The sequence below is a fragment of the Primulina eburnea genome, unplaced genomic scaffold (assembly GCF_022965805.1).
Source record: "Primulina eburnea isolate SZY01 unplaced genomic scaffold, ASM2296580v1 ctg177, whole genome shotgun sequence".
NCBI lineage: Eukaryota > Viridiplantae > Streptophyta > Magnoliopsida > Lamiales > Gesneriaceae > Primulina > Primulina eburnea.
Window position 1 is genome coordinate 59,707 of NW_027331019.1, and position 15,768 is coordinate 75,474.

General features: G+C 29.4%; 1 protein-coding gene across 1 annotated transcript; it reads left to right on the forward strand.

Annotated features, from left to right (window-relative positions):
- The first annotated feature begins 8,743 nt into the window (after window positions 1-8,743).
- Window positions 8,744-14,955, forward strand: LOC140820819 (uncharacterized). The gene is made up of 2 exons (XM_073181181.1): window positions 8,744-8,999; window positions 13,598-14,955. Exon 2 carries the CDS (start codon window positions 13,603-13,605, stop codon window positions 14,953-14,955), a length of 1,353 nt encoding a protein of 450 aa, XP_073037282.1. The 5' UTR covers window positions 8,744-8,999; window positions 13,598-13,602.
- Window positions 14,956-15,768: the final 813 nt, after the last annotated feature.

The following is a 15,768-nucleotide window of genomic DNA, read 5'->3' on the forward strand; positions in this document are numbered from 1 at the left end:
CGTCGATCATCAGTGTACTCAAGGGATTCGAATAGCATCTCGATATCCTCTAGCCAACTCTCACATTCAACTGCATTTTCTGTGCCTTTCAGTGTCAGTGGTCGAAAAGACTGAAACCGTTTAAGCAAAGTCTCCATCGGTGTGGCAGTCACATCCATCAGATCACTAGATGTACTGTCCTGTTCTGGTGCCCGACCTGCTGCTTGTTGCGGTACTCGTCGAGGCGACATATCTGAATATCAAACAGATTAATACACAATCTATACAATTTGTCTCAACCCTCCTCTGATCATATACCTCTGATCCAGAATCGGTTCTGATTCAGTCTTTACGAGTACATGCTGTAATTCAATTCAGACAACAATACAACACGTAATAGGGAAAGCAATAAATCATGCTAGCACATCATAGAGCAAGGAAGATGACTCGATCTACCCTGCTCATTCTATTCTATCTCAGTCTACAGAACCTACTGCTCTGATACCACCTGTTGTGGGGACCCGGGCTCTAACTCAGTTCTTTTCGGGATTAATCGGATCGTTGTTAGAAAACGTGGGTCATAAAAAAAATTCTTTTAAACATCACATATAATATACATAACTCATAAACAACAACATCTTTATTTATTCTAAAGTAATTAAATACAAGTCTTGTTTCATTCCCATTATAAAAACTAGAGTTCACAACATACTACTTTTCAAGAGTAAACATTCCTAGTTCTTCTTATTGGCCTGTGATCTCCACGCTATCCTGTCCTCTCATCTTTGTCGTGACCCAGATCCTGCCCCACCTGTTGTTATGCACATATACAGACACAACAACAGCCGGAAACTCCGGTGAGAACAAATCTCAGTATAAGACATGTAAACATGCATATTATGCAAGGGAATATAAATCATGATACATGACTATACAAATACAACATGAACATACTATCATGAGGGGAGTCAATACAACATGTTCCATAATATATGAACATAACCATATAAGCATGTAATCTTATTCAATTCATGTCTTGACTCGAATCAATTCTAACTCTAGGTTCCCGGTGTTAATAAGACGTCACTGTCTGTTACCTACCCTCTCAATCGGGGTAACTGTACGTCTTATTCCTAGACTTCGGTCATGTCTGTATCGAGTGTCTACACACGGAGTCGAACTGATCCAATGTGACGATACTACCGAACATCTAGTTTGACAAATCTGTCAATGACTCCTATATCAAGGCTTGAATATGAATCTATAAACAAGGCATTACATTCAAAATATAAACATAATCTAGTATGTGATTTTGTTGGGAAAACTCAAATTGAATCTCATTTGAGTTGTGTCTTCCCCAAACAAAACATGAATTATACCTTTCTTGTTGAACCTTTATCGATGTCGTAGTCAGAGTCTCGAAGACGAATCTGTCAAACCAAATCTGAAATGACATATATATAATGCACCATATCAACTTCTAACTCAAAAGGATACACAAACGGATCAATATTCAATCTCGGTACATTTTGACGGCATAACGGCGTAAACTTTCAATACCGGTCAAACCAAACTTCAATAATCAGTAATCACAATTCATAATCTCAATCATAAACACATGATAGTACTCAAAATCTGCATCATTTAATACTAAACATGCTGGAAAAACAGTAACGATGGCATAAAACGTTCGTTATTCTATCCGGTTGCGTTTCTACGATATCAATAATCTCAAGAACATATAATCTAGTGCGATTCACAATTTCCCCAACATCAATATCTCAAATCGAGCAGGAAATGAATGAAACTTACATACTTTGGTAGCTTGAAGCAAGAGAAGCATAAATATGGATTCGGATTCGATATCGGACGGTTGGATTCTTTACAATTCAAAATCTAAGCTATAATGAAACTTGAGCTTTCATGGAGTTTTCCTTTTCGGTAGTTGCTAATGGAAGTGAGAATGAGTCAATATAAACATTATATAGTGTCCAAGCCATGTGTCAACTTAGTGTGCATGCTGGATTTCTCGCGCATATGCGCGTCCTCAACTCGCGCATATGCGCGAGACATATTGTCTCGGCATCAACAATTCGCGCATATGCGCGACTCATCTCGCACATGTGCTCCAAAGTCTCTGGATGTTTCGTGCATATGCGTGCCTTATCTCGCGCATGTGCGCCAATGTTTCTGGACGTATCGCGCAGATGCGCGCCTCATCTCGCGCATGTGCGCCGATGCTACCAGAATTGTTGTAATGCCCAAGAATTATAGAATTGATAAGACAAGATTATGAGATGTTGCATGGACAGAAAATTTGAATTTTTGAAAATTGATGGAACGCACCTACGGTGAGGAAGAGACCGCACCCGCGATGGAGTGGCAGTAAGGTGGAGTATTTTTACAGTAGCAACACCGCACCCGCGGTGCCAGACAGAGCGCACCCGCAGTGTGGCTACAGTAGACAGAGCGCACCCGCGGTAATAATCATAGCGCACCCGCGGTCGTCGAATTTCAGAAAATGAAAATGCTGCCGAAGCATGTGCGCACCCGCGCTCCTTGAGCTACCGCACCCGCGGTCATGCGTGGCACTTGAGTAGTCTTTGGTATCAGAGCCTGGGGGGGTAGAGTTATAAGAATTGTTTTTACGATATTTTAATTTGAGTTTTAGAAATTTAATTTCTCTTGAGTGTTTTTGCCTAAGAAGGTCTGGGTAGTAAGTCCTAACGTTAAGGCTGTAAAACCATAGAATTGCTTAGGATTGTAGAGAGAAATTAAAAATCGAAACACAAATTTTAATAAAATGAATTCAATTTTCTGTAGATCTACTTCTCTTAACTCCGTTACTTCAACTTCTTATGAGAATAGAAGGATAATAAATACCGAAGAAATAGTCATAGAAGATTTTGATAAATCAATTGATAATTGGGAAATTCCTAAAGTAAATAAAGATCAAATCTATAAAACTTCTAGATATCAATTTTTCAAAACTGATTTTACAATTAAAACAGAAGAAAGAGATATTCAACTTACAAAACCTTTTGAAACAATAAATTTATTTTCTCAAAATTCTTTACAAAAACATAGAGATAAAAATTATAAATACCTTCATATTGGATTAGTCCAAGTTGGAATAAAACCTTTAACAAAAGAAGGATTAAATACCTCTATTCTTGCTATTTTAAGAGATGCCAGATTCACAAACTTTGAAGACTCCTTGTTAAGTTCCGTTGAATCTAGTCTGTGTACGGGACCAATTTCTTTTGATTGCTATCCAAATTTTTCAGTCTCCTTAAATGATAAAAATATTTTAAAATCTTTAGTTCTACAAGTTAAAACTCATAATTATAATATGCTTCAAGGTTCAATTCCCGTAGCCTTAATTTTTAAAGTACATTATAAAGCCATGATTTCTGCTTTTGCGACAAAAGTAAAATTTCATAGTAAAAAAGGAGAAACTCTTTTATTACAAACAGATTTAAGAAAATCTAATACAGTAATTCCTAAACCGATTCAATGGAAAGATATAACACTTCCAGAAGAATGGATTTTAGAAGGTATTGCAAAAACAGAATTTATAGAACAAGAAGAACCCAACACCCAATTAAAAGAAATAACTCAATATTTAGATGGAAGAGTTAAACTTTCTTTTGATAGAACAAGTAGTCATAATAGTAGATCTGATGATTCTTCAACTTCAGATACTATAGATTTAGGAAGAATATCACAAATAAACTCTCCTTATAAAACCCAACCTAGATATTCTACTTCAGATATACCCAATTCTATAATAAGAAATGTAGATTATACCTCAGAAATACCTAGACCTATATATACCAAAAATAAGATAGGAAGACAATTGAATATTCCAGAACAACAATTTGAATCAGAACAAGATCCAACAAGTCCAACTTTTTCCTCAATAACAGAAAATATAATTAATGAACTAAATGTTATAGAAAAAGAATTCCAAATAGATAAAAACTTTCTACATAAAGATTTTTATGATATACATAATAAAGCGAAAAGATTATGGTTTTTTGAAAATTTTATGAATACCAGAAAAGATATTCAAGAAAAATTCTATGAATTTATAAATAAATATAAAATTAACATTTTATTCTTCGATTGGTTTGAAATATACTCCTCTCAAAATTCCTTAGATTACCCATTTTCAAACTATGTTAATCCTATTACAATGAGAAATAAATCACCAGAATGGGAAACCATTACTGATTCTAGAAAAATTCAATCTAATCATCCTCCTTTACAAGGAATTAAAATACTAGTACAAAATCAACAAATTGAAGCAATTCCTATAAAAAATCCAGGAGATAATGAAAAAATTAATATAAAAAACATCATAATACAAAATAATTTCACAAATACAAATTTAAATACCATAGGAAAACAACTAGATCGGATAGAAAAACAAATACAAAAACAACCAACAACTAAAATAGAAACCTCGAATAGTAAACTCAAAAACCCAATTTTTAAACCATACCAAATAACTGAAAATAGTGTTAAAAATATCAAAGAGAATAATTTTGAATTTATAAAATTAATACAAGATAAATTAAGTAAAATGGATACAACAGCCAGTAGCTCAAATCAACCCATAGATCAAACTATTCCTGAAACACCAAACTCTAATCTTAGAATAAATACCTTAAATCATGATTCGGATATTAGTGAAGCTTTAGAACAATTCCAAAATCCTACAAATAATATCAATAAAATTGATTGGAATCAATCTTCACAAAAGTTACAAATTATTCCTGCTCCAGATTTAGGAATAATAAAACCCATCACACAATCTCGTTTTAATGCTTCTTCCGTTTATGATTGGAACATAGATGGAATGACTGAATATAATATTCTTAGTATTTTACAACAAATGACGATGGCAGCAAATGCCTATAAAACTCAAACAAATACACAAGATAGAACCATAGCCGAACTCCTTATAGCTGGTTTTTCTGGTCAAATTAAGGGTTGGTGGGACTATTATCTTACAAATCAACAACAAGAAGATATTCTAAATTCTATAAAAACTGATGAAGACGGGATACCAATTTTAGATCAAGATGAAAATCCCCAACAAGATGCTGTAGCTACTTTAATCCTAACAATCTCTTTACATTTTATAGGTGATCCTTCACATTTAAAAGATAAAAATGCTGAATTATTATCAAATCTTAAATGTAAAAAATTAAGTGATTTTCAATGGTATAAAAATACTTTTCTAACCAGAGTCATGCTTAGGGAAGACTCTAATCAACCATTTTGGAAAGAAAAATTCCTAGCAGGATTACCAACTCTTTTAGGAGAAAAGGTTAGAAATAAAATTAGGGAATCATGTGGAAAACAAATAATTCCTTATAATGAATTTACTTATGGTCAATTAATTAGTCTAACTCAACAAGAAGGTTTAAAAATATGTCAAGATCTAAAATTACAAAAACATTTAAAATGGGAAATGAAAAGAACGAAACAAGAATTAGGAACTTTCTGTCAACAATTTGATATAAATCCTAATAAACCTTCTCCTTCTAAATGCTTAGGAAACTGTAGTGAATCTAATGAAAAGCCATATAGAAAAAATTTTAAATACAATAAGAGAAATTTTAAACCAAAAGAAGATTTTTATAAGAAACCTTATAAGAAATTTAAAAATTTCAAACAATATCCTAAAAAATCATTTAAAGATATTGAATGTTATAAATGTCATAAAAAAGGACATACTGCTAATTATTGTAGATTGAATAAACAGTTAAATGAATTAGAATTAAATGAAGAAATATTAAATAAAATCTCTAATCTTTTAATTGATTCTTCTGAGTCAGAATTAGAAAATTTTTCTTCTAAAGATGAAAATGAATCTTTACAAATAGATGAATTAATTACATCTAGTAATGAATCTGAAAAACAAATTAACATGCTTTCAAAAGATCAACAATTCCTTCTTGATATTCTAAAAGACATAAATGATCCCAATATTCAAAAAGAATATCTTGATAAAATTTTAAAATCTCTCAAAGAAAATAAAGAAGAAAAAACAGAAATAAAATATACTACTTTACCAAATACTTCTAAAAATACTTACGACCTAACCAATATTTTAGAAAAAAGAAAGAAAACAAAAAATAAAGAGATAACAATCCAAGATTTACAAAAAGATATAAAAGAAATAAAAATAGAACTAAAAGAAATAAAAGAAAAACAAAAACAAGATTCTGAAATAATCAAAGGAATATTAGATAATATTAATATTGAAAATTCCGAAGAATCTGAAGATAATGAAATTAAAAACATTCAAAACCTTGAAAAAATTCCAGAAGACTTTCTTTTTGTATTAAGAGAAATAACCTCTAGAAAATACATACTAAAAATAAATTTGGTATTTTCAGAAAATTTTAAAATTAGTACAATAGCACTTTTTGATACTGGTGCTGATTTAAATTGTATAAAATCAGGGATAGTACCTAAAAAATTTCTAGAAAAAACTAATGAAAAGCTTTCGGCTGCTAACAATTCTAAATTAAATGTTAGTTCAAAAACAGAAGCATCAATATTAAACAATGGAGTTTTTATTAAAACTACATTTATTTTAGTTAATGACATACATCATACTATAATTCTAGGAACACCCTTTATAGAATTAATTACTCCATATAAAGTAAATAATAATTCCATCTCTTTTAAATTTAATTATAAAAAATTAGATTTTGAATTCTTAGAAAAACCTCGTACAAAAAACCTCAATTTAATAAAAACATATTCTATATATGAGAATAGTATTAATGCAATAATTCAAGGAAAAAATTTTCAAAATAATATTTCTCTAAAAAGAATAAAAACTTATGGAGATTATGAAAAAGTTCTAACAAATTTATTTGATCCATGCAGGAAAATGGCGTCATCAAGCAAAGTTAATTATTCCCAACAGAAATCCCCCACAGAATTAATTTCTTTTGGAGATATCAATCTCCCTGTTTATCCTCAAAACTCACAAAAATGTTTTAGGACTTCAAAACCTTTTCATCTAGAAAAATCCCAAAAAACTTTATTAAATTCAATATGGAACGTCCAACCAAACGATTCCAATCAAAAAGTCATAGTCTTAAACGCCTTGGCCTACTATTTCAATCAAATAAATCTTTTTTCCCAATCAACACATGAAGCTGATTCAGAAACCATATTGTATTACGTTGTTTACCAAGGGAAGGTGACAGGAGTCTACAACCATTGGACCCGAGTGGTTGAAGTTATTAAAAATGATCAAAATTCTTTTTATAAAAGTTTTAAAACCCTTCCTGAAGCTCTAGAATCAGCCAACCGTTTTATTGGTCCAAATTACTTTATTGATTATCCAATCCGAAAAGATATAAATACCCAAAAGAGTTATGGTAAACAAATAGCCAATGAAAATAATTTTCCAAAAAAGAGTTTTTATGAAATTCCTAAAAAAGTTTTAAAAACTGATTTTCAATTTTGTAATCATTGCGAGACGATGGTAAAAAATTTTAAAAGACTAAATGATTCGAAATCATTAATGTCTGATAAAATAAAGGAATTGACGGAAAAATTACAAAAAACAGAAACAGCCCTTAAGGCAAACCTTATAAACTTGGACCTTCTTAAAAAGATTCAAGATTTTGAAATAGACAAACCCAGTCTATTAGACAGACCTAGTCTATTTAATTCTAGCCAAAAACTGAGCCCAACCAGATTTTTCTTTAGACCACTTACAGAATTAAGTATATTACCTACCCAAATAAATGACATTATTTTTTCAAAAGCCAAAGAAAATTTCTACAAAAAATTCCAAATGATCCAAGAAATTCTTTTCTTAAAACCTGATGGCATAAAAATTATTCCTTTAAAAGGCATAAATGAACATGCCAAACATAAAATTGATTGTGAAAAAGAAACTTTAGACATAGACTATTGTTCGTGTCAACTTCAATTCTACATCCTTTCTACCCAAATACACTTTTCAACATTTAGAGATTTTTTCTTTCAGTTTAATAATAAGGAAGAAAGAATAAGTATAAATTCCTTATTAGATTTAGGATTAGTTTCCGAAATCATCATTACAGATAAAGACAACATAGACAGTCTCAACAGTGTTGGCCTTAAAAGTGCAATCCAATATATCTTTGATATCGGCAATAATGAAGTAAAATTAGAAATAAGATCAACATGTCCAGAATGGATTAGAACAGATTTAGAACCAGCAGTTCACAGAATTTGGGTCAAGCCCTTTTTTAATTGGCAAAGACAAGAAGCGGAACCCAAAATCCATCATCCAACCATTTGCAGTGCTACAATCCAAAAACAAATAAAACATCAGAGATTACAGACATTAGCCTTCAAGCATAAATTCATCGAAAAGAGAAACGAAGACTACAGATTATATTTTATGAACCAGAGTTACAAAATCTACATATTGAGCTCATCACCATGTGTTGATCATTTTCCAGATTTTTATACAGATGCTCCCAAAACTTTTTATTTTTATACTAGAATGTACAACAGATTCTTGGAAGAATTAGAAGACCAAAAGATAGAAGAAATCTTCTACTCCTCAGAAGAAGATATTATCCTTGAAGATTTACTCGATGAAGAAGGAATGCATAATTTAGACACATGATTTTTATTGTAATTTTTGTATTGTAAAATTTGTACTAAAAATATATATATATATATATATATATATATATATACATACATATATATATATAATGCAAACATGACAAGGACAAATACTATTCAAGATTCCGAAAATACCCTTGAAGATGTCTATATAAAGAAGACAAGGCCTCCAAGGAAATGCAAGTTTTTTGATACCAAGTTTTGATTCCCACTTTCACTTCCTTTCTTCTCTCTTCTCTTTCTTACTTTTCCTACTTTCTCCACTCACATTCAAGGTGTTCTTACCTTTCAAGCTTTATGTTCTTGAAGAATTTGTAAATCCTTTGAAGATATATTGAAGTTCTTATTTTGATTCCAAGGTGTGTTTTATTTATGTGTTAAATACTTGTATATATATATTATATATTATATGGCCGGTTAAACCGCCTAAATATATATAAATACCTATATATATTATATGTATATCTTGAAGATTTTGTGGTGTTCTTTGCAAAAGTATGCTCTACATATAATCCTTTAAAGATTATATGCAATCAGAAACTGGAGGAACCTCAAATCTTTAAAGATCTTTAAATTCCTGCATTTAAATTCTTGTATTTAAATTCCTGTCTTTAAATTCCGCATATATATATATATTATTATACATATTATATGGCTGGTTAAACCGCCTACTTTATTTATTGTTATTGCATTTTCTTTTTATTAATTGCTTTTTATTATTATTGTTTATGAATATTTCTATTGGTGTTCAATTATCCCCCTAAGTATCACTGGGTAGTCTTTGGTATCAGTTATAAGAATTTGATCTTTATTTACTTTAGGAATTTCCCAATTATCAATTGATTTATCAAAATAGATTGTACAATCAAAACAGAATTCCAAGTAGATAAAAACTTTCTACATAAAGATTTTTATGCTACACATAATAAAGAAAAAAGATTATGGTTTTTTGAAAAATTTATGGATACAAGAAAAGATATTCAACAAAAATTCTATGAATTTACAAATAAATATAAAATTCATATTTTATTTTTTGATTGGTTTGAAATATATTCCTTTCAAAATTCTTTATATTATCCATTTTCAAATTCTGTTAATCCTATTCAAAATAATATAGAAACCGCAGTTATAGATAGTAAATTCAAAAACACAATAACTGAAAATAATGTTAAAAATATCAAACAAAATAATTTTGGATTTATAAAAATAATACAAGATAAATTAAGTAAAATGGCAACAACAAATAGCTCAAATCAACCCATAGATCAAATTGCTCTTAAAACACCAATCTCTAATCTTAGAATAAATACATTAAATCATGATTCAGATATTAGTGAAGCTTTAGAACAATTCCAAAATCCTACAAATAAAATCAATAAAATGGATTGGAATCAATCTTCACAAAAGTTACAAATTATTCCTGCTCCAGATTTAGGAATAATAAAACCCATAACACAATCTCGTTTTAATGCTTCTTCCGTTTATGATTGGAACATAGATGGAATGACTGAATATAATATTCTTAGTATTTTACAACAAATGACTATGGCAGCAAATGCCTATAAAACTCAAACAAATACACAAGATAGAACCATAGCCGAACTCCTTATAGCTGGTTTTTCTGGTCAAATTAAGGGTTGGTGGGACTATTATCTTACAAATCAACAACAAGAAGATATTCTAAATTCTATAAAAACTGATGAAGACGGGATACCAATTTTAGATCAAGATGAAAATCCCCAACAAGATGCTGTAGCTACTTTAATCCTAACAATCTCTTTACATTTTATAGGTGATCCTTCACATTTAAAAGATAAAAATGCTGAATTATTATCAAATCTTAAATGTAAAAAATTAAGTGATTTTCAATGGTATAAAAATACTTTTCTAACCAGAGTCATGCTTAGGGAAGACTCTAATCAACCATTTTGGAAAGAAAAATTCCTAGCAGGATTACCAACTCTTTTAGGAGAAAAGGTTAGAAATAAAATTAGGGAATCATGTGGAAAACAAATAATTCCTTATAATGAATTTACTTATGGTCAATTAATTAGTCTAACTCAACAAGAAGGTTTAAAAATATGTCAAGATCTAAAATTACAAAAACATTTAAAATGGGAAATGAAAAGAACGAAACAAGAATTAGGAACTTTCTGTCAACAATTTGATATAAATCCTAATAAACCTTCTCCTTCTAAATGCTTAGGAAACTGTAGTGAATCTAATGAAAAGCCATATAGAAAAAATTTTAAATACAATAAGAGAAATTTTAAACCAAAAGAAGATTTTTATAAGAAACCTTATAAGAAATTTAAAAATTTCAAACAATATCCTAAAAAATCATTTAAAGATATTGAATGTTATAAATGTCATAAAAAAGGACATACTGCTAATTATTGTAGATTGAATAAACAATTAAATGAATTAGAATTAAATGAAGAAATATTAAATAAAATTTCTAATCTTTTAATTGATTCTTCTGAGTCAGAATTAGAAAATTTTTCTTCTAAAGATGAAAATGAATCTTTACAAATAGATGAATTAATTACATCTAGTAATGAATCTGAAAAACAAATTAACATGCTTTCAAAAGATCAACAATTCTTTCTTGATATTCTAAAAGACATAAATGATCCCAATATTCAAAAAGAATATCTTGATAAAATTTTAAAATCTCTCAAAGAAAATAAAGAAGAAAAAACAGAAATAAAAAATACTACTTTACCAAATACTTCTAAAAATACTTACGACCTAACCAATATTTTAGAAAAAAAGAAAGAAAATGAAAAATAAAGAGATAACAATCCCAGACTTACAAAAAGATATAAAAGAAATAAAACTAGAGCTAAAAGAATTAAAAGAAAAACAAAAAGAAGATTCTGAAATAATCAAAGGAATATTAGATAATATTAACACTGAAAATTCTGAAGAATCTGAAGATAATGAAATAAAAAATATTCAAAACCTTGAAAAAATTCCAGAAGACTTTCTTTTTGTATTAAGAGAAATAACATCTAGAAAATACATACTAAAAATAAATTTGGTATTTTCAGAAAATTTTAAAATTAGTACAATAGCGCTTTTTGATACTGGTGCTGATTTAAATTGTATAAAATCAGGAATAGTACCTAAAAATTTTCAAGAAAAAACTAATGAAAAACTTTCGGCTGCTAACAATTCTAAATTAAATGTCAATTCAAAAACAGAAGCATCAATATTAAACAATGGAGTTTTTATTAAAACTACATTTATTCTTGTTAATGATATACATCATACTGTAATTCTAGGAACACCTTTTATAGGATTAATTACTCCATATAAAGTAAATAATAATTCTATTTCTTTTAAATTTAATTACAAAAAATTAGAATTTGAATTCTTAGAAAAACCCCGTACAAGAAATCTCAATTTAATAAAAGCATATTCTATATATGAAAATAGTATTAATGTACTAATTCAAGGAAAAAAATTTTCAACTAGAAAATCTTAAAAAAGATATTTCCCAAAAAAGGATAATAAAACAGTTAGAAACACAAGAACTTCAAAATAAAATTTCAAAATTTCAAAAGCTATTAGAAACAGAAATTTGTTCAGAAATTCCAAATGCTTTCTGGAATAGAAAACAACATATTGTAGATCTCCCTTATGAACAAGATTTTAATGATAAACAAATTCCAACCAAAGCTAGACCAATACAAATGAATTTTGATCTAGAAGAACATTGTAAAAAGGAAATACAAGATTTGGAAAAGAAAGGTCTAATTTCCAAATCTAGATCTCCTTGGAGTTGCGCTGCTTTTTATGTTAATAAAAATTCTGAAATTGAAAGAGGGACTCCCAGATTAGTAATAAATTATAAACCATTAAATAAAGCATTAAAATGGATTAGATATCCTATACCAAATAAAAAAGATCTATTACAAAAACTGCATAATGCTTCTATATTTTCTAAATTTGATATGAAATCAGGATTTTGGCAAATACAAATTTCTCAAAAGGACAGGTATAAAACTGCTTTTACAGTCCCTTTTGGACAATATGAATGGAATGTAATGCCTTTTGGGTTAAAAAATGCCCCTTCTGAATTCCAAAGGATTATGAATGAAATCTTCAATGATTATTCAAAATATTGTATAGTTTATATTGATGATGTCTTAATCTTTTCAAACAACATAGATGAGCATATAAAACACCTAAAAACATTCCTTTATATTACAAAACAAAATGGTTTAGTAGTATCCAAATCAAAAATAAGCCTATTCCAGACTAAAATCAGATTTTTAGGACACTACATATCACAAGGAACTATTACACCTATTGAAAGATCTTTACAATTTGCAAATAAATTCCCTGATAAAATACTTGATAAAAATCAATTACAAAGATTTTTAGGAAGTTTAAATTATGTTCTAGATTTCTGTCCTAACATTAATAGAATAGCAAAACCTTTACATGATAGGCTTAAGAAAAACCCAGTTCCATGGACAGAAAAACACACAGAGTTAGTACAGATAATCAAAAAACAAGTATTAGAAATTCCATGTTTACATATTGCAGATCCTAGCCTACCGAAAATAGTTGAGACAGATGCCTCAGATCTAGGATATGGAGGTATTTTAAAGCAAAAACAAGGAGACAAAGAGTATATAGTTCAGTATACATCAGCCCATTGGAACGACACCCAAAAGAATTATTCTACTATAAAAAAGGAAATTTTGGGCATTGTTTTATGCATACAAAAATTTCAAAGTGACTTATTAAATCAAAATTTTTTACTAAGGATAGACTGTAAAAGTGCGAAAGAAATTTTACAAAAAGATGTTCAAAATCTTGCATCAAAACAAATTTTTGCACGTTGGCAGGCTATATTAAGTATTTTTGATTTTAATATTGAATTTATCAAAGGAGATACAAATTCTCTACCAGACTTCCTTACCCGAGAATTTCTTCAAGACAGAGTCAATGCCGCCGAAAAAAGATAAAGACAAAAGGCCTATCCAAACCTCTGTTGATCCAGTAAAACCAAAAAGTTGGTATGAAATTGTTACAAAAGAAGAAGAGCTCGACACTGCCCAATCCAAACTCCAAATTCCAAAGAAAGAAAACTGTGATATTGAAACCAGACTTCAAATTCTTGAAGCTCTTCTTGAAGCATCAAAGGACAAAAAATCTCTAGAAAAAGAAAATTCCGAAGAAAAATCCTCAAAAATCCAAGTTTCAAATACTTTCCAGGTATTGTCAAATTCAGATGATTCCCCTACAACATCCTCACAAAAACAATCTTTAAATCCTCAGGTTTCTTTGACCCAACCTTATTTAAAAGCCTCTTCAGAATTTTTTGAAAAACCTATATGGCAAAATATTATTAATACTGAAAGAGGATTCGATAGTTCTGAACCATTCCAGATTCTTCAAAAATATTTTGGAAAAGGAAGATATTATAAACCATATGATATTAATAAAACCCCTTATTTCTATCAAGCCATTCTTGAAATTACAGAATCCGTAATATTTAAAAATTTCTTCCTAGAAGAGAAACATGAAGATCCGGCATATTCTACTTGTAAGATTCTCAAAGTCATTGCTCCAGCTGATTGGGGATATGACTTAACCAAATCCCTATTCTTTCCAGAAAAACTTAAAGAAACACATTTCTTCGAAATACCTTTTAACTATTGGGATTATCATCAAGCATGGTACAATTCCTTTTTGATCCAAAACCAAAAACATAAACACACATGGCTTTTCTATTTTGACACAAAAATATGTGATCCCAAACAATTTCCATTTTGGTGGAATTCATGGTGGGAATTTTTCGGTTCATCATATGAAATTCTAAAACCCCCAATCCAAAGTTCGTTCAATTTATTCAAAGCTCAGTATAAACCTACAGATGAAGAAAAATCATTACAACCCTTAGCCCTTTTTTGTACAAAATTCTATGTTCCATGGGTTCTTGCATGGACAGTAGAACTTTCTGATCAAAAACTTCCAGTACTTATAAGAAAATTCAAAGTTAAATGGTGGGATAAATTTAAAAGTCCTCCAAGCCTTTCAATTATGAATATTCAAAAATGGATTAAAGACTGTAACGTCAAGACTCCAGAGACATTCCAAACACCACAGCAGACAGACTTTTTGGTACAAAAATCTCAAATGGCAGCTATGCTTGCAACAGCAAAAACTCCTGAAGAAATGCAGGCAATATTGATGAAATTTACACCAGCCTTATCAAACAGATCAGAATCTCCAGAACCCTCCGTCCATTTAGATGATGATGATGATGGACCTATTTTTGGAAACAGTGGAATGTAAATATGAATTGTAAATTTTAATTTTTGCATTGATTGTAATATTCGTGTATTAAAAAAAAAAAAAAAAAAAAAAAAAAGAGAAATGACGACGAAATGATACAAGCATGACAACGACAAATACTATTCAAGATTACAAAAATGCCCTTGAAGATATCTATAAATAGAAGACAAGTCTACCGAGGAAAGGCAAGTTTTTTGATACCAAGTTTTGATTCCCACTTTCACTTCCTTTCTTCTCTCTTCTCTTTCTTACTTTTCCTACTTTCTCCACTCACATTCAAGGTGTTCTTACCTTTCAAGCTTTATGTTCTTGAGGAATTTGTAAATCCTTTGAAGATATATTGAAGTTCTTATTTTGATTCCAAGGTGTGTTTTATTTATGTGTTAAATACTTGTATATATATATTATATATTATATGGCCGGTTAAACCGCCTAAATATATATAAATACCTATATATATTATATGTATATCTTGAAGATTTTGTGGTGTTCTTTGCAAAAGTATGCTCTACATATAATCCTTTAAAGATTATATGCAATCAGAAACTGGAGGAACCTCAAATCTTTAAAGATCTTTAAATTCCTGCATTTAAATTCTTGTATTTAAATTCCTGTCTTTAAATTCCGCATATATATATATATTATTATACATATTATATGGCTGGTTAAACCGCCTACTTTATTTATTGTTATTGCATTTTCTTTTTATTAATTGCTTTTTATTATTATTGTTTATGAATATTTCTATTGGTGTTCAATTATCCCCCTAAGTATCACTGGGTAGTCTTTCCAAAGACTACCCAGTGATACTTA